This window comes from Castor canadensis, chromosome 8, assembly GCF_047511655.1.
Source record: "Castor canadensis chromosome 8, mCasCan1.hap1v2, whole genome shotgun sequence".
NCBI classification, from domain to species: Eukaryota; Metazoa; Chordata; class Mammalia; order Rodentia; family Castoridae; genus Castor; species Castor canadensis.
In genome coordinates this window covers 148,116,213-148,134,717 of record NC_133393.1, presented here as the reverse complement: position 1 = coordinate 148,134,717, position 18,505 = coordinate 148,116,213, and the positions used below count along the sequence as shown (strand labels likewise).

The window sequence follows — 18,505 nt, the reverse complement described above, 5'->3', positions numbered from 1 at the left end:
AATTTAAAATCTTTTTTTTAAAGTTTAGCAAGAATTTATTTTAGAATAACAGGATAAAGTAGGGAGAAGTGACAGGGGAGGGAGAAACATTTTTTGCTCCCACACAGGAAATGGGGGTAAAGACACTTTGAACTTGAACTATCGAAATCCTCCTGCTTCAGCCTCCTGAGTGCCGGGATTATAGCTGTGCACCACTACTTCCAGCTTGTTCTCATTTAGTAAGTGAAGAAAGTGTCTTCCCCAAACTGACACAGCCAGGAAGTGGCTCAGTCTGAATTTGAACTCAGCACAAGGCCTGGAATCATCCCTTGGTGACACTGTTCTAAGAAGACAGGTTGAGAAAAAGCCTAGCTGGGGCTGGGGACTCTAGAGGAGAAGGAACCCCTGCCCTGCTAGGCTCATGAGGAAGATAGATAATAAGTAAGTAAAATACACAGAACTGTGTACTAGATGGCAACCAGGACTATGGAGAAAATGCAGTAGAGGGACAGGCTTGGGAACTTGGAAGGAGGGCTGGCAATTTAAATAAAGTGATCAGGGAGTGAAGCCTCATGGAGGAGGTGACATTCATGTCAACAGCTGAAAAAGTAAAGAGGTGAGGCCTTGGGGTGGGGGTGCTCAGTGGTGAAGCCTAACATGCATGAAGCTCTGGTTTGATCCTTGGCACCACAAAAATCACACACACACCCCATACCTGCACACCGTGAAGCCATGCTGATCTCTAGGGCGAGTGCTCAGGTCCTGAGGTAGGTGTGTGCTTGACTAGTCAGGAGATCAGCCAGCATTGAAGTTGAGGGAGAAAAGGGAGAGTAGCAAGAGATGGCGTGGGGGCAAGTGGAGGCTGTGCAGTGGTGGCGGTGGGAGCCCGTGCAGGGTTGGAGCAGAGGAAGGGGGAGATGTAAGTGATCTTGTGCAAAATAAGTTGGAGGCAGTGGCTGCAGAAAGTTTGGCTGGGAGACAGGTAGCTATAGAGCCTACCAGGTGAGATGGGACACAAGGGTGGGCCTCAGCTGGACAGAACCAGAGGGTCCCGGGTTTGAGCTGATAGGTGATATATCGTTCTGTGCCTCTGGACCTTCAGTCCTCAGCTATGAACAAGCAACGACAATCCCTTGTTGTAAACACCTAAAGACCTGGGGGAATTTCTGCGTGGGTGCCCACGAATTTGGACAGGCCCCGGACTTGAAGTCAAAACTTAGCCTGGGGACAGAAGGCGAGGAGGACGGTGGGCGATGGGCAGAGCAAAGGCGGAAGGCTGGGTAAAGCAGGACACACAGACATAATGGGCGTCGTACCAAACGCGCCACACGTCTCTGGGGAGGGGAAGCCTGGAGGGCGTAGAGGGCTTGCTGTCGCCGCCACCTCCATGGCAGCAGCTGGCAGGGGGACCGCCCCTTCAGCGGGCGCCTGGCTGCAGCCACCTCGGGCTCCCTGGGCCTGGCCCCGCCCCTTGGGCCCAGGCGGGGGCGGGGCCAGGAGCCCCGCGGTCAGCGACAAGGAGCGCGGCGGAGCAGGTGGCGGCTGGCGGCTGGCGGGGCCACCGAGGCTCGGCTCCCGCCTCTCCCCACCCGGGCCTTCCCACGGATGCCCGCCAGACTTTTGCCTCTGCCGGGCCCCCCACCCAACCAGCCAACCCCTTCCGGACTGGTTGGGACTCGGGGGCTGAGCTGTTTGGTGACCCAGTGCCAATGCAGTGCCGGCTCCTCCGGGGCCTGACCGGAGCCCTTCTCACCCTCTTGTGCATGGGGCTCTTGTCCCTACGGTACCACTCAAGCTTGTCCCCCCAGGGCGTGCAGGAAACCCCCAGGCTGAGCCAGCCCAGCCCCCAGCCCGGTGAGCTGAGTTTGCACGATGTCTTCATCGCTGTCAAGACCACCCTGGCGTTCCACCGCTCCCGCCTGGACCTGCTGCTCCACACGTGGGTCTCCAGGACCAGGCAACAGGTGACAAGCAGGCCGCTTTGGGGCCTGGGAGTGGCCCCTGGTGGAGGGGCTCATAGAGTTCTTTCTGGTGGGCTGGGGTCCTTGGACTGGGCTGCCTCCCCCCAGGCCTTGGGATCTGTCCTGCCCTGGCTGTGAGGGTGGAGGATGGCACAGAGGGACTCACGCTTCCCTTCAGGCCTCTCAGTGCCTCTGCCAAACTGTGCCTAGGACGTGCCTGAGGCCACATCTCCTCTCCTGCTCTGGTTTCCTGTGGCTGTTGCCTGGGGTGGGGTGGGGAGGGGGAGGAGAGTGTGCTCAGAGTAGAAGGCCAGGCAGGGTGGGCAGGTGGAGGTCCGGGCAGGATGCCCACCTGGTGCGTGGACCTGCGTGTCCATACACTGTGGTCACTCACATGGATCCCAAGTGTTAGACATGCTATAACAAGTGGTCTGTGGGTGACACGAGCACATGGCTCCTGCCCTCTGGATAGTTATTTCAGACAGGCTGAATCTCCTCCACTCCTGACCCTCCCAGCTCCTAGTACTGGGTGATGTGGGGGTGCTGGGAACCATCTCCTGGGAGGTGGAGGTGGACCACACACACACACACACACACACACACACACACACACACACACACACCTGTCCCTACTGTGGAGGAAGTGACTGAGCCCTGGAAGGGGATGCCAAGGAGAGGGAGCAATGAGGTCTGGAAGAGGCCAGGGCCTTGGTGCATTTCCCGGCACCAAGGTCCCACATCTAGGACCCTCTCCCAAGGGCCCCCAGGAGCCCCATTCTTCCCTGGGGACCCCACATAGCTTCTCATCTTGGGGAGATCCTGCTCCGCCTGCGGAAGCTGACAAGGCCCCTCCCCACAGACCTTCCTGTTTACGGGTTGTCTGTGTGTACCCGGGAGGGTGGCCTCACGTGGTTCAAGGCTCTTTCCTGTCTTGTCTTGCTTACCATGGCAGTGCCCTTGCCCTGGATGAGGAAACTGAGGCTGGCAAGAAGGAAGTGCTGGCCAGTGTCACCCAGAAGGCCTGAGGGGGGCAGAGCCCAGTGGGACCCCATATTCTCTCAGCTGGATCCCTTCTCTCCCCTTGCCGAGAGGGGCGGAGGTCAGAAGAGTCCACAGTTGCCTGGGGCACATGAGGGAGTCCTGAGGCCTCCAACTTGGCAGTACCAAGTTGGCAAAAGAGGCAGCAGCGACCCCCTCTCTAACCCAAGCTCTGTTACAGAGGCTAGCTGGGTTCGGGGTACCTGCCAGCTGCTTCCCACCTAAGGGGCTGCATGTCCAGTGTGTCGCCACACTTAACCCTCCCAACTACCCTTGGGGTGGGTATCAGTTCCCACCCAGTGAGAAGAAACTTAAGCAGAAGCCTGTGGTGAATTCACTCGGAGCCACAGCAAGCTGCAGAGCCTAGTAATCTCGCGCTTGAAGTGGAAAGGACAGTCAGGTAGAGGAGGAAAATGGGGGACAGGGAGACTCACTCTGGCCATCTCATCACCCCCCATCCTTGGGCTCGTTTCTCTCTAGGCTTGGGCCCTCAGTTTCCCACCTGTACAGCACTGGAGAGTCTGAGACAGGTCCAAGCTGGTTAACTGAACTCAGGCGCCCTGCTGGTTAAAGGTGGTGGGGTGGCAGGTGGCCTTTGCAGCAACAGGCTGGGGCTCATGTGTGTGTCTTTGTCCCAGCAAAGGGAGTGGGCTGGGGAGGCTGTTTTGTGTGTTTTGAGCTTGAGGGAGCCTTTCTCTTCCTGCAGTCCCCTGAGGGGTGGGAGGGAGGTGGCCTGGCCGCACATCCCTCCTCTGCAGCAGATGGTCCCCTGGCCACCCCTTCCCTGGCCCCAGCAGGCTGCAGATCCCTTTGTTTTCCCGCCTGTGAAGTTTTAACCATTGTCAGGGTCCTTAAACAAATCAAATGCAGCCCTTGGTTTAGGAGATACTCCGTTCACGCTGTGTGCCAACTACAGGGTTTCCAGTGGCTGAAGCTGCTGTGCACCCTCCTGTGCCTCCTCCCTCTCCGGGCCTCTCTCCACAACCCTGCTTTACTAGTTCTTCCTCAGCAAACATCCTCAACCCATTTGTCCCATGCTTCAAACTTGAGTAAGTTCTACTACCCGGCTGTTTGGTGGCAAAAGCTTGCGAGGGAACAAGGCAAGAAAGGCCTGACTTCTTGGCTTTTTTGCTACATCCCTAGCCTGTGGCCTGACTTCTTTTATAGGCTCCCTTGGGGGCTGTGTTGCAAGCAGACATGGGTGGGGGAAGATAGCCTGCAGCCCAGCAGGGGGGTGCCATGCTGGTGGGCTGGCAAGAGCTGGCCTTGGGGGTGGTGGGAAGAGATGGACACCACAATAATTTGGAGGGTGGGGTGGGTGAGGTACAAGGGAAAAGGAGGAGGCACTGGGGACTCCAAGTGCCTGGACCCCAGCCAGTAGGAAGACAGGGCTGGAAGAGAGGAAGTGCAGTCTTTCCAGTCTTTTTTTGTGTGTGGAGCCTGGCGCATGCTCGGCAAGCTACCACCCCCTTTTCTCAGTGGTACTGGGGGCTGAACTCAGCCCCGAGCTGGCTAGGCAGGTTGTGCTACCATTTGAGCCGCTCCACCAGTCCTTTTTGCCTTGGTTACTTTTGAGATGGGGTCTCACTTTATATCCATGCTGTCCTCGTCCTCCATTTATCCCCCTTATTTGAGCTTCCCTAAGTAGCTGGGATAGGGCCAGAAGAATGGGTCAAGTGGTAGAGCTCCTGCTTAGCAAGTGTTCAAACCCCAGTGCTGCCACAAAACAAACAAACAAACAAATAAACAAAAAACCAAAAAAACTTCAGTCAGACCATATAGCTGAGGTGACAGACCACTGTCAGTCACTGGTATAGATGGGGTCTCTTGAACTTTTTGCCTGGCTGGCCTGGAACCCCCATCCTCCTGATCTCCACTTCCAGGTAACTAGGATTACAGGCTTAAGCCACTGAGCCCAGCCTCTCCCCAAATCTCCAGTTTTGTTTTATTTTTAATAAGGGCTTGGCCATGATGCTAACCCTCCAGGGAGAAGTCATAGCTTCAGAGAGCATTTGAAAGCCTGGAACTGAGCGAGGCCAAAGCTGGAGGAATGGAGGGGAGCCTCCAGCCTCTTGGCCACTGCACTGTAGGGGAGTCAGTGGGATAGAGAGGAAGACCCCCTGGGGTTGGGCTCTCCCTGGAAATTCAAGGACTAAGGTGGAGGCAGAACCCAGGGAGAGGCATTCACAAGGTGGATGCTGCCTAGGCCCTTGAAGAAGTCAAGCGCTGAGACAGGGAGACAAACCAGACTGGGCCTGTGGCCTCCAGGATGCAACTTTCTAGTTTGAGAGGTCAAGAAGTAGACCTCCATTATAGAGGAACTGAGGTTACCCAAGGAGGAGGAGCTAGAGTAGCTAAAGTGGTGTCAGAAGGCTTCCTGGAGGAGGTGATGCCTGAGTTGGGAGTTGGAGGGTGGGAAGAGGGTACAGTTTGTGCAAAGGCTCAGGTGTGTGTGTGTGAGAGAGAGAGAGAGATTTGGGGAACTGAAAGAAATCTGTCTCAAGAGAAGCCCCAAAGGTGGGACAGGAAGTTACTGAGATAAGGCTGCATCGGGTGGCAAGGGTCAGGTGTCCTCTCACTGGCCACACTTTAGAGGCTGGTCTTTGTCCCAGGAGTCATAAGGAGCCATGGAAGGTGTTAACAGGTGGTTGTGGGGATGGGGATGGTTTAGTGCTCAGAAGAAAACAGATCTGAGGGACAAACCAGAGTCCCCTCTTCCTCCTTTGACACAAAACTAATTTTACTCTCACAGCTGCTACTTTCCCCAGACAGGTAAACTGAGGCTCAGGGCTGGGCTGTTCTGATTTGAAGGGCTGGCTCCTGGCCAGGTTTGTGGGTAGCAAGGAGGGGCATTGTAGCTGGAGCTCTGAGCTTGGAGGGTGGATGGGGGTGAACCACAGGTGAGGGTCCTGTGAAGGATGGGGACTCTAGGAGCTTTGAGCAGGTGAGACATTTTCTCCTTGGTTCACCTTGAAGGAGTTTGAAATTGGGTGGGGCTAGTTCCACATGAGCTGGCCTGGTGTGAGACAGTCCCCACCTGGCATGTCTCTCTTGGTTGCTCATGGACTGTTTCTGGGGTTTTTCTTCTGCCTTACTCGGAGTGGCTTCCACCCATCCGGGAGGTGGCAAAGTCTGTGCACTCAGCACTTGCAAGCCTTGGTAGTTCACCTTGTCTCAGTTTTATCATCTGTGAAAGGGACAGATGACAGCTCCTGCCTTCTGAGATTCACAGGGATGGTTGGGGAGCAGTCGTGGGTAATGCTTCTGGTGGGTGCATGTCCATTTTGGGAGAGCTGGACTGCGCCATGATGCAAACTTTCTGAGGTAAGAGCCTCTGCACTTGGACCAGAGATTGTTGTTGGGACTTTGTGACTGTCTGCTTAGTGGAGCTATGTTCCAGGATGTGTGTGGGGGGGATCCTTTTACAGTCTGTCTCCTGACGGGGTTGTGTATTCTTAAGGTTAGAGTTGGAGTGACCAAGTACCACTGTGATGTGTGTGTGATAGAAGGGGGTGTGTGCTCTGCAGAAGGGTAAGCCTATGTATTGCTAGGCTGCTGCACAAGAAGATGTATAGCTATAAAAGCCGGTGTGTGTGTGTGTGTGTGTGTGTGTGTGTGTGACTTGAGGATGACTGCAATCTGTTGTGTGTGTGTCCACCAGGGCTGGTGGTCCATCTGGGGCTTGGCCATGGTGGGCCATGGATTGGCCTGGGGCTGTTCTTGGCCAACTCAGGTCCTGACACCTCCTTTTCCTTCCCAGACATTTGTCTTCACCGACAGCCCTGATGAAGGCCTACAGGAGAAACTGGGTAACTGCCTGGCAGAATGGGGGGCCCTAAGACATTGCCAGGGAAAGCGGGGTGTGCTCCGGCCTGGGAAATAGGGCTGCTGGTCTTTGGTGTTGGGGATTTCCCTTTGCCCGGTAGGGAAGCATGCATGGGGAAGGTCACTGGGCAAGGCCCTGACACCTGGCCCCAGCCCAGCCTACTATCCACTAGCTCTGTGGTCCTGGGCAGGTCAGTGCGTCCTGAGCCTCACTGTGGTCAGTGTAACCTGGAGTGATGGCCCCTTGAGGCTCTGGAGACTCAGCCTTGCTCTGTGTTCACAACGTATCAGGGCTGCAGGGAGGAGCTGGGCAAGGTCTCTCTGACTTCTGACTTCTCCAGGGTCCCACCTTGTGGTCACCAACTGCTCCCCAGAGCACAGCCACCCAGCTCTGTCCTGCAAGATGGCTGCTGAGTTCGACGCCTTCTTGGCCAGTGGACTTAGGTGAGCACTGCTGTGTTCCTGGGCTGAGGTGACCTTTTATCTCAGGTCAACTTCTGAAATAGAGTTGTGTCAAAAGAGCGAGGCGGTCTGGGACCAGTGAGGAGAACCCTGACCTCCTGGGGTCTGACTCACACACCCCCCTCTAGCGGGCAGGTGCAGCCCAGCTGGGTCCAGATCCTGCTGCTTGCAGTCCGTGCGGCCGTGGCCAGTGTCTTAGCGTCACTGAGCCTGGGTCCTCGTGTGTTTAGTATGCTCTCCTTCCTCACGAGCCACACATATACCCCTGGCACAAACGTGGCCTTGACTGGTAGCTGCTCCAGCCTGAAGCTGTTGATTATGGGGACCGGGAACCACCTGCCTCCACAAGCTCACTGTCCCCTTCATCCGCACAGGTGGTTCTGTCACGTGGACGACGACAACTACGTGAACCCGAGAGCCCTGCTGCAGCTGCTCAAAGGCTTCCCGCAGGCGGGCGATGTCTACGTAGGCAGGCCGAGCCTGAACCGGCCCATCCACGCCTCGGAGCCGCAGCCGCGGAACCGCACGGTCGGGCCCTCCCTTCCTCTTTCGCCTATTGGCTGCTGCTTCAAGGGGCGGGGCCGCCGGGAGGGGGCGGGGCCGCGGGAGAGGGGCGGGGCCGCCGGGAGGGGCGCGGAATTGGCTCTTTTTGCCCCATCTCTGCGGGTTCAGGCTGGTTGTTTTCCCTCTTTGAGCCTCATTCGCCTTTGAATCGGGAGATTGATAGAACGCAGGTTAAAGCCCAGTCGGGCACATCGTCAGGCCTCTGTCACCCAGGAGCAGTGGCTTGGTGGAGTAGCGCAGTACAAGGTGAGCAGAGGCTTCCGGACGCCATGGCCCGGCTCCTCGCCACCTGGTATCGCCATGTAGTTGCCAAGGTTGTGAAAATGCTGGACGATGGCTGGCCAGTGATAAATGGCTGTTGCTCTGAGACCCGCAACACTGTCCTCCCACCCCCGCTCCCCGTGAGCCGCCCTCCTCCCAGTGCCATGTTCTCCGCTTAATCAGTACCTGACATGGACACCTGGCGCAAAAGGCGTCCCAGAACCAGCTTCAACTGCGGCCTGATGGACATTGACTTGGGTTGCCAGATTTAGAAAACGAACAAAAAAATCAGACACCCAGTTAAATTTGACTTTCAGATAAACAGTGAAGAATCTTTTGGTATAAATATGTCCCCAAAATTGAATGGTTCTCCCCGTCTCACTGGACTTGAGGTGTTGGGATGGCCCAGCCCCTGTGGGCTCCCTGGGCCCCAAGGAGAAGGAGATTCCCTCTCTGGGACAGGGCCTGGAGCAGGAGCTGGGCCTGCTGTGGGACTCCCCCTCCCTCCCCAGGTCACCATCTGCTTCTTCAGGAAAACCAGAGCTTTAATTATCAGAGGCTCATCAGCCTCTGAGCCCTAATTAAATCTCTCTGGGCCCTGGGGTGTGCGTGTGAGCAATTCCAGGTGAGCCAAGGACTCTCCAGCTCTCCCCTCCCCTCTTGCTTCCACTCTGGCCTGTTACCTCGCTTGAACACTTTGCTCAGGGGCTGAGAACTCCAGTCAGGAACCCACTCGCCAGGTTCACCAGCCAGCCATGCCACCTCCTGGCTGTGTCTTGACTGAAGCCACCTAATCTGTCTGTGCTTCAGTGTCCTATCTGTGAAATAGGCAATAATAGTCCCCTCTCATGGGGTGTTTGTGAACATAGAGGCATTAAGTAAGGTCACTTATCCAGGTTCTTGGATCAGGACCTACGTGTAATAGACACCAGTAAGCTCAGCCATCAGCATCAAACTCAGCTGAGCCTTGGTTTCTGAGTCACATGCTTCCTGTGAGTTCAGTGCCCTGCTGGGCATATCCAGGCCCTGTACCCCACGACATGCACAATGCCCTCCTTGGCATACACTCCCAAAGCAGGATCCCAGGACTCTGCTCTGCATTGTTTCAGAACCCAAAAGTATTTAGGCCTATTTAGATCCTGACTGCCCCTGCTCCCCCCGCCCCCACGGCAGGCCAGCAAAAGGAGCAAAATGTCTTGTGGTGAAGTCCAGCTTTGGGACTTGAGCAAGTCATCTCCTTTCTATGTACCTTGGTCAGTTCGCCTGGGCTCAGCACATCAGCGCTTAGGACAAGATTGCTGTTCTTACTGTAATTATCTGGAAGTAGAAAGCACAAACTCATTTGTTTAAAAAACAAAAACAAGCCTGTTGCAGGTGGCTCATACCTGTAGTCCTAGCTATTCAGGAGGCAGAGATCAGGAGGATCCAGGTTTGACCCAGCCTGGGCAAATAGTTCCCAGACCCTACCTCGAAAAAAAGGGCTGGTGGAGTGGCTCAAGGTGCAGGCCTTGAGTTTAAACCCCAGCACCACAAATAAATAAATAAACAACAACAAGCATTTATTAGGCACCTTCTGCATGTCAGGTCCTCAAGAGGCATTCTGCCTGTGGAGCCTGTCTTTTCTTTAAAGGACATTTCTAGAATTAAGCTAATCAAGGGTTTTAGGAGGACACCTCTGGACCAAAGTGCTCATAAGTGATAGCTCTGAGGCCCAGAGACAGGAAGTGGCTTTCTCAAGGTCACACAGCTGTGCAGGCAGAGACTGCAGACTCAGCTTTCTCATTGCCCATCCAGGGTTCTTCTCATTGCTGCATCATAGGAGATAACTCAGCCCAATGCAGCATGCATTAATTGAGCTCCAAGTATGGACCTGGGAGAATCTAACCTGGGGAGAACTGGTTAGACTAGGAGATGATTCAGTTGAAGCTTTAGAGAAATCTGTGGGTGAAGTCAGGGGTCCTCACAGAAGAGTGAGGAAGAGAGCTCAGCTGGGTGCCCGTGGTGGTGGCAGGCATCAGGGAGTGGTTTAAACGCTAAAGGGATGCTATCTGCTCCTGTGATAGAGATGGCAAGAGGTTCCCTGGCTGCAGGGACTCCAAAGACTGCTTGGCCTTGCTTTACTCCAGGAATACTCTGTACTCATCCTCTCTGTCTGCAGAAAACCTTTCTCTGTCCCAGCAGTTGGGAGTGGGGAAGCCAGTGCAGGTGGCCTGGTGTAGGTGGCATCAGGACTCAACTCCCCAGCCTAGTGACCCTGTAGAAAGGATTTCTTCCTGGTAGCCAACATATGGCCCTTTGGCAAGGACTCTGATTGGTTGGCCTAAGTCAAGTGCCTGTTGTTGAGCCAATCACTGAATCAAGGAGGCGTGGCAGTGTTCTCCATCATTCCTGAGGCACCTGCCCACCTCTGTGGCCTAGAGGAGCAGGTGCTGTGTTTGGCACCACCACCAAACCACGGGCAGCGAGGTAGAGACATTTCTCGGGGGAAGAGGGTAAGACATGTGGGATAAAATAGCACAATGCCCCCTTTAACTAGAATCTTGCTGGATTTGGGTCTGATCATGATCTCACCATTCATAATTAGCTGTGTGACTTTGGGTCTGGTTTTCTTATTTATACTATGGACACAATAATACCATGCCACAGTCAGACTCCAGAAAGATGTGAAATAAAGAGCTTTCAGACCATGCTGCTTGGGGTAAAGGGAGGCCTGGCTGTCCCTCCTGTCCCCAGGCTCACACTGAACCTTGGCTTTCCTCTTCCCAGAGGCTGGTACAGTTCTGGTTCGCCACTGGGGGTGCTGGCTTCTGCATCAACCGTAAGCTGGCTTTGAAGATGGCCCCGTGGGTCAGGTAAGTCAGGAGCCAGGGGTTGCAGGAAAGTGGGGAGGGGTGACTACTGGAGTGCATGAGGGACCTTTATGGCAGGAAGGGTGAGGGGCACATAGGAGAGACTGCCCTCATTCCCTTCTGGTTAGAGTGGCCCCCATTGTGGGGAGCAAGTCATCAGCTACCCTGTCCTCAGGGTTGCACAGTCCAGCACATGCTGCCAGGGTCTCAGTTTTCCCTTCTGTAAATAGATCTGAAAATATAATGGCCGATAGTGTTGTAAGGGTTAAATGAGCTGTACCTGCTGGGAGCCATGGACCCACTGGCTGATTTGGCCCTCTTCTGACCTTCTGAGCAGCCACTGCTGCAGGGCAGTGAAGGCCAAGTGTAGGGGCTCTGACAGGAGGGAGAAATGCCTTTTGGTTTGGGACAGGAGAGAAGGCTTCCTGGAAGAGGTGACATTTAACCTGGGCAGCCCTATTGGATCCCAGAGGAGCAGGATCCCAGGGTTAGAGGAAGTCCTCAGTGTGGGGATGGGGAATGGGGGAAACTGGCACTGCAGAAGTGACAGAGGCCTGGCCTCTTGAGGTCTTCCTGGACTGGCTGTTATTAATAACACCCATGGCCATGAACTTGTAGGAAGCATTGACTCTGAGTGAGGCTGTGCTCCACCAAGAGGACCACAACACCCTGGGGGAGAAGATGGCATTGGCCTTATTCTATAGTCGTGGAAACTGAAGCACCAAGAGATTAAACAAATCTAAGGTCACCCAGGTTCATGCTCAGTTTGACCCAAGGCTTGCATGCTTTGCCACTTTACCAGCCTGCCCGCCTTGCCCTGGGTGGAGAGGGCTCCCCAGGAAGATTGATAGCTGAGTGGGAGTGGGCACATTGTCCCAGGGCTTGTCTACAGCAGGCGTGTGCATGTGACCAGAGGTCATCCCTGGACTTGGGACATTTCTGCCCACTGCTGTGGTACCTTTGTGTGAATTAGAAAAAGTGGCCCCATCCCTATCCAGAAGGTGCAGCTTGTGGGTACACAGCCCGGGGAAGGGACTAAGCTGGATTTCTGTGCCCTCGCCCCCTGACTGGGTGACCTGGGAAGGGGTCTTGATGGGTGTGCAGCCAGGCGATGGCCTTCCTTGAGACACGCTCCTCCCTCCCTCAAACTGGCTGACCCAGCTCGTCCAGACAGACTCCACTGAAACCTGTGGCAGCCCACCTTGCTCTCCAGGTGTCCTGCGCTGCCTGCATCCCTCTAAATGATGGCTAACCTGTCTGTCTCCTCCAGGATGGGGGCTTTCTGTTGAGAGCAGAAAGTGTTTCTTCCTCATCTCTCTGTGCTCAGCCCAAACCTCCTGCCTTCAGGAGGTTGTCGAGTTCAGCAATGAATTATGTGAGTGAATAAAGGAGTGAATGAGTAAGAAGGGAGGAATTTATAAAGAACTTCTCACCATTCCTTCTCTGACTCCCCTATGGAGGCAGGGCCATTGCCGTCCCATTTCACAGAGGGGACTGAGGCTCTCCAAGGTTCTTGACTTGCCTGAGGTCCTGCAGCAGACAGAGGTGGCCTCAGGAGCGGGGGTTGAGCTCTGCTGTGCCACGGTGGCCTGGCAGAGGGCCTCCTGGTGAGTGGGGGGAGGGGCTTAGGTGTGGAGGGCCTGAGTCAGTGGTTACAGCCCAGCTCTGTCCCTCAGTGGCTCCCGCTTCATGGACACTTCCGCTCTCATCCGGCTGCCTGATGACTGCACAGTGGGCTACATTGTGGAGTGCAAGCTGGGCGGCCACCTGCAGTCCAGCCCCCTCTTCCACTCCCATTTGGAGACCCTGCAGTTGCTGGGGGCTGCCCAGCTCCTGGAGCAGGTAAGCCCGCCTCAGGGCAGATGGCCATGGGGTGGGAGGAGGAAGGGTCCCTTTAAAGGAACATGCATTTGAAATCAACCTAGAACTCAATATTATTGTGCCTGTTTATCCCCTGCTAATGGGAAACTGAGGCCCAGAGTGGCTGAGGACCTCCTAAAGGCGCACAGTGACTCAGTTGCCCTACTGCTAACTCTTTAGGGTAAGCATTTGTGATGTGCAATTCTTTGATCTGGGGTTCAAATGCTACCAGCTGGGAAGACTTGTGTAGACAGGTCTACAAGGTTGCCCTTGAGTCTCCCCCCCCACCCCGCTTCCTGTCCCTGCCCTCTGTCTGTCTGTCCATTCTTCAGACTTCCACCCTCCGCACATCCCTCCCGAGGAGCCAGTTTTTGGCTCCTCGGACTCTTCGGTCCTTAGCCCCCTCCTTGTTCTGAGCTTTCCTGGCCACTGTGCTGCTTTTCCTTCTAACATCAATGTTACTGGGAGCACATCCCTCCCACCACCCCACTCCCTCCGCCTACCCCCCCAAGATAACGGCTCTGCTCCTGTGTCAAATGGGCTCTGCCTTGCAGATGCTGCCCCATAGGTGGTCCTAGCGTGGAGGCCCTGGAATCTTCCAGCCAACAACCATATGAATCAGACCGTTTGGGGTACAAATGGCAGAAACTCACCCGGACTGGTTAATGAGGAGGAAACTGTCAGCCTGCCTAACTGAGAAGCCGCGGGTCTGGCTTGCTAGGTCTGGCTGGGTCTAGATGTTCAGAAGGTCACATTCTGTCTCCTCTCCCTCACGTTGGCCTTGTTCTCAGACAGCTTGCCCTACATGCTGGCAGGATGGAAGTCTCATCTCCAGTTTCCACCCCACCATGTGAGAAGAGCTCCTCTGTCCCCCAAATCTTGAAATTGATTCATGGGTCTGATGGCCTGGCCTGGTCATGTGACCTACCTCCTTCCAGAGCCTGGAGTCAGTGTCAATGGCCAGGCTTGGGACTGGGGTGGGTGGGGTCCATCCATAAAGACTGCAGGGCATAATGCCAGGAAAGGCAGGCAGAGTTTGGGCAGTCCAAAGCAAGGCTCCCTAATGGTTAGTGCTTTGAGCACCCACGTGCCAGGCACCATGCTGGGCCTCACCTCTGTCGTCCTCTGGTTACAATATGGGAGGCCATGTTGGCATATGGTTGGCACAGGGACCCCTCAGATAACAAAGTCCTTGGATGCTCAAGTCCCTTACATAAAACGCTGTAGTTGGCGTAGGACCTACACAAGTATTGCATGCCTCCCACATTCTAGATTACTTGGAACATCTAATTAAATATAAATGCGATGTAAATTATTACACTACATTGTTTAGGAATAATGAGACTTACACAGTATGTACAATGTATCTGTACAGACTACAGAGGGCCAACTCACAAACATTGTCACCACTCTACAGATGGGGAAACTGAGGCCCAGAGAGCTAAAGTAACCATCGCACACAGCTGGTATAGGCAGACTGGCCCTGAAGTCCCAGTCTCTAACCATGGTGTGTGTCTACCTCTTAGCTGAAGTCCTTGTTCCATGTCCTCCTGCCATGGTGCAGCCGAGGCTCTGGGCGGAGGGGGTTTCCCGAGGCCTGGAGTGAGTCTCAGAAACCTCACCTCACTGGAAAGATCCCTTCCCCCGTGACAGTCAGTCTCCAAATCCCTAGGACCAGCTTGTGACTCAGCCTCCGGGTGAACAGTGTTGGCAAGCCAATGGACGTGGCCACGCTGTGACCTGCAGGCCATCCAGTAACCTTCCTGGAGGGGTGGGTTCCTGGTGAAGCAGTCGCTGCCCATGGTGGAGGTTTGCTGTGCCTCTCGAAACACCCTGTGCCTCCTCTGCTAGTGCCCAGGTGCTGCCCCCTTGTGGGGATCCCCAGTGGGACACCCCCTAACACGGCTGCTTCTCCCTGCCCAGGTCACCCTCAGCTATGGAATCTTTGAGGGGAAACTCAATGTCATCAAGCTACCGGGCCCCTTCTCCCCTGAAGAGGACCCCTCCAGGTGAGTGTGTTGCTGCAACTGTAGGATGGCGGTGAGGAGGTGAGACTGAGCCCAGGCATCCAAAGATGGAGGAACTGGGAGGGAGACGAGTGTGACAGGCCCTAGTGTCCAAGGGCAGGGAGCTGAGAGCAGGAGTGGATTTCAGTTCCTGCTCTACCATGGGCTTTCTGTGTGACCTTAGATATGTGTCTTACCCTCTCTGGGCTTCGTCTTCCCATTTGTAGCACTGGGAGGCTGGACATGGTGGGTCTGTAGGGCTCTCTCAGCTCTGAGTCTCTGGAATTCTTCAGGTGCCCTGGAAGAGTGACCTGTCTCCTCTGAGTGAAGGAGGTGCTCCAGTGGTGGGACTTCTTTGGCACTCTTAATTGGTTCTTCTAGGTGGGAAGAGGGTTGGAATGGTACCTTCTGCTCCAAACAATCCCCAGGGAGTTTGGGGCTGCACATCTCGCCCTCCATGGGATGGAGCAGATGCAGATCACAGCCTGTGATGGGCAGCTTCCTCTGTAGCCCTGCGGCTGGCTGTGGCTTGTATTCCCGGTGGGGTGGGAGGAATGGGGGAGGCACTTGAACTCTAGAACTGATGCTTCATCCCCCCAGCACCCTGGCTAAGCAGCAGGCTGGATGCAGCTTGCAGGACTCCAGCCGTGGGGAGCTCCCCATCATCGTCTGTAGCATTCTGTTCCTCTCTGGGCAGGTCTCACAGTCCCCACCCCTTGTCCCATTCCTGCCCCCTGTCTGTGACATGCAGAGGCCTTAGGAACTGGGGAAGGAGCCTCAATCCTGCCTTCAGGGTGACAAGCAGGGGCTGGGGAGCCGTGGGGTGAGCCCTGGGCAGGGAGAGGGGCCAGGCCCTGTCTGCAAGAGTGGGGAGGGAGGGGCGTACAGAAGTGCAGGCATGAAAGGACAGCGTAAGGAGAGCCCTGGCATCCACTGGGGAGCGGGCTGGCCAGGAAGGCCTCTGGAGAGGTGACGTGGAAGATGATGTAGCGTAGGACCTGAGAGCAGCAGCAGTCCCCAGGAGAGGTGGGTGTTCCTGGCAGGGGGGACACTCATGAGCCTGGTGGCCGCTGCTGAAGGAAGCCAGAGTCACCAGTGCATGGTGATAAGGAGACAGTGGTGTCTAATGTGGCTGGACAAGTGGCCGGGGACTTCCCAAGACTGTCATAGGCTGTATCTGGACTGTAGATTCATCTGAAGTATGGGATCTTAGGAGGTTCCTGGCCCTAAGGTTTCCAGACCTGCCTGTCTTGGGGCAGAAGGCCCTGGGGCCAGGACTGTATTGAGCAAGTTACACGTTCCAAGGAGACTGAATCTGGCTCAACATGGGAAAAAATATAAAAATTCAAGCTGAAATGAGTGACCTTGTAATGGGATAAGCTGCCCATCAGAGGGGCTTTGTATGCCTGGCTACACTGCCAAGAGGTTTAAGAACAGATATTTAGACCAGATGTGGTGGCACACAGCTGTAATCCCAGCTACTTGGGAGGCAGAGGTAGGAGGACCATGGTCTGAGGTCCACGTAGGCAGAGTTAATGAGACCCTATCTCAAAAGCGTACGCAAAACCAAAGGACTGGGGGCATGGCTCAAGTGGTAAAATGCTTGATATGAAATTTCCTGTAAGTCTGAAGTTCTAGAAGTCACGTTTCAGTAGGGAGCTGGAGACTCAGACCTATGGGGTCAGAAGATCCGCGGTCTCCTTCTGCCTCTCTGGATTTCCAAGTTCCTCTAAACCAGCGCTTCTCAACCAGGGGTTGAGATGCCCCCAGGGGACATTTGGTGATCTCTGGAGAGTTTTATTGTCACAACCTGGGGAATGCTACTGGGATCTGCTAAGCAGAGGCCACTCAGCATCCTACAAGGGACAGCATGGCCCCATGACAGGGTTGTGTGGCCCCAGGTGGTAAGAATTCCTGCTGCAGCCATCCTGTGACACTGGCCCCTCTAGAAGGGGAGGAGGACAGGGAGTCTAGGGTGACTTAGCGTCTGTCTTTGGTCTCTCTGCAGGTTCCGCTCTCTCCACTGTCTCCTGTACCCAGATACACCCTGGTGTCCCCAGCTGGTGGCCCGATGAACCCTGAATTGCTGGGCAAAGGTTGACTGAGGCTTCTGGCTGTCCTTGCCTCCCAGGGCAGCACCAAGCACCCTGGTAGTTCCTTTGGGTGGTGAGAAAGCCCAGAGTCTGGATGGCAGCTGGAGCTGGAGGTGTCCCAGGCCTGGGGACCAGGCCATTGTCACAGAGGCTGCAGGGGCTGGGCCTCCATGGAACAAGGGCAGGGGATATGGGAGCTGGGTTGGAACTCAGGGTGGTGACATGGGCCCTGGTTGTGGTCTGGCCCTTGCCCCTGCCTCTGGTCTCAGTCAGTCCCCTGTGCTGTGAGGACCACCACTCCTGACTCCCTGGGTTGGGTCCCCATCACTGAAGGATACAAGGGAATGACTGCAAATCCAGAGCCTGAGCTGTGACCTTCTTTCGAGTCTCTGGTGGCCCTCTGCTCACCACACCTTGCCAGCAGGCTCAGGCCCTGATCATGTGGGTCCCAATCAGTCAAGACTATCCTTTTGCTCACTTTCCCAGCTTCCCTACTGCGAGGGGCAACTGTGTGGCCCAGTCCTGATCAGTGGGAACTGAACAAAGCCAATAGAGAGGTTTCTGGGGGAGGTTTTGCAGCTCCATACTGCCATCTTCCTGCCATGAATGTGGTTGTGATGACTGGATTTGGGGAAACCACTTTACCACCATGAAGGAAAGGCCAAGACAATCTCCTGTAGCTATCCCTTCCAGCATCTGGTTCTGTAAGAAATTAAACCTTATTTAAGTCTGTCTTGGTGCAGTTTTCTGCTACATAGTCAAAGTGTTCTTGAGTAAGACAGGGTCCTTGATCTGTCTGTCACAGTGGTTATGAGACTCACTTTTGGTGGTATAAGGAGATGACTGCACAAAGTTGGGCATGGTGGATCACCTATAATCTCAGCTACTAGGAAGGCTGAGATCATGAGGATTGCGTTTTGAGGCCAGGCCAGGCAAATAGTTCCCAAGATCCTATCTCAACCAATAGCTGGGCGCAGTAGTGTGCACCTGTCATCCGAACCTACATGGGAGGCCAGCCTGGCAAAAAGGTTTGAGAGACCCCCATCTCAATGGTACAAAAAAAAAAAAGCTGGATGTAGTGGTGCGCATCTGTCACCCAGTGATGTTGGGAAGGCTTAAAGTAGGAAGGTTGAGGTCCAGGCTGGCCTGGGCAAAAAAGTTAGATCCTGTCTCCAAAATAACCAGAGGAAAACGGGCTGGAGGTGTGACTCAAGCAGTAGGGCATCTGCCTTGCAAACAGAAAGCCCTGAGTTCAAACCCCAGTACCACCAAAAAAAAAAAAAAAGGGTGAGGAAGGGCTCCGTGAGTGATGACATCAGTGTGTGTGTCAGAGGGGGAGGGTGTGTATGGATGTGTGTGTGACATGTACCCTCCTACACATCTCTGTGTGAGGATGCATATGGGGGCATGTGTACTTGTGGCCATGTCACATATGTGCGTGTACACACAGGAGTGTGTGTGCTGTGAGGGGCTGTCATGCTGGCAGGGGTTCCTCCTTTTCTCTGCCCCCGGTGTGGGGCAGGGTACAGATACCCCAGATGAGGATTCGGCCTTGGGTGTCAGATACAGAAGGTGGGGGTGATTTGACAGCCAAGGCAGGTGCTAAG

General features: G+C 54.9%; 1 protein-coding gene across 1 annotated transcript; it reads left to right on the top strand.

Moving 5' to 3' along the window:
• Positions 1–1,462: 1,462 nt before the first annotated feature.
• Mfng (MFNG O-fucosylpeptide 3-beta-N-acetylglucosaminyltransferase) lies at positions 1,463–17,651 on the top strand. The gene is made up of 8 exons (XM_074084444.1): positions 1,463–1,943; positions 6,739–6,787; positions 7,145–7,247; positions 7,640–7,793; positions 10,857–10,942; positions 12,616–12,781; positions 14,723–14,808; positions 16,814–17,651. Exons 1-8 carry the CDS (start codon positions 1,689–1,691, stop codon positions 16,878–16,880), a joined length of 966 nt encoding a protein of 321 aa, XP_073940545.1. The 5' UTR covers positions 1,463–1,688; the 3' UTR covers positions 16,881–17,651.
• The last annotated feature ends 854 nt before the right edge of the window (positions 17,652–18,505 follow it).

What these genes read in the sequence shown, in the direction of transcription:
- Mfng (XM_074084444.1), top strand. Translation starts at nt 1,689, where the DNA reads ATGCAGTGCCGGCTCCTCCGGGGCCTGACCGGAGCCCTTCTCACCCTC. An exon ending in TTCTTGGCCAGTGGACTTAG is followed by an intron (nt 7,248 to 7,639) that starts GTGAGCACTGCT and finishes TCATCCGCACAG; the next exon opens with GTGGTTCTGTCACGTGGACG. An exon ending in CTGCCCAGCTCCTGGAGCAG is followed by an intron (nt 12,782 to 14,722) that starts GTAAGCCCGCCT and finishes CTCCCTGCCCAG; the next exon opens with GTCACCCTCAGCTATGGAAT.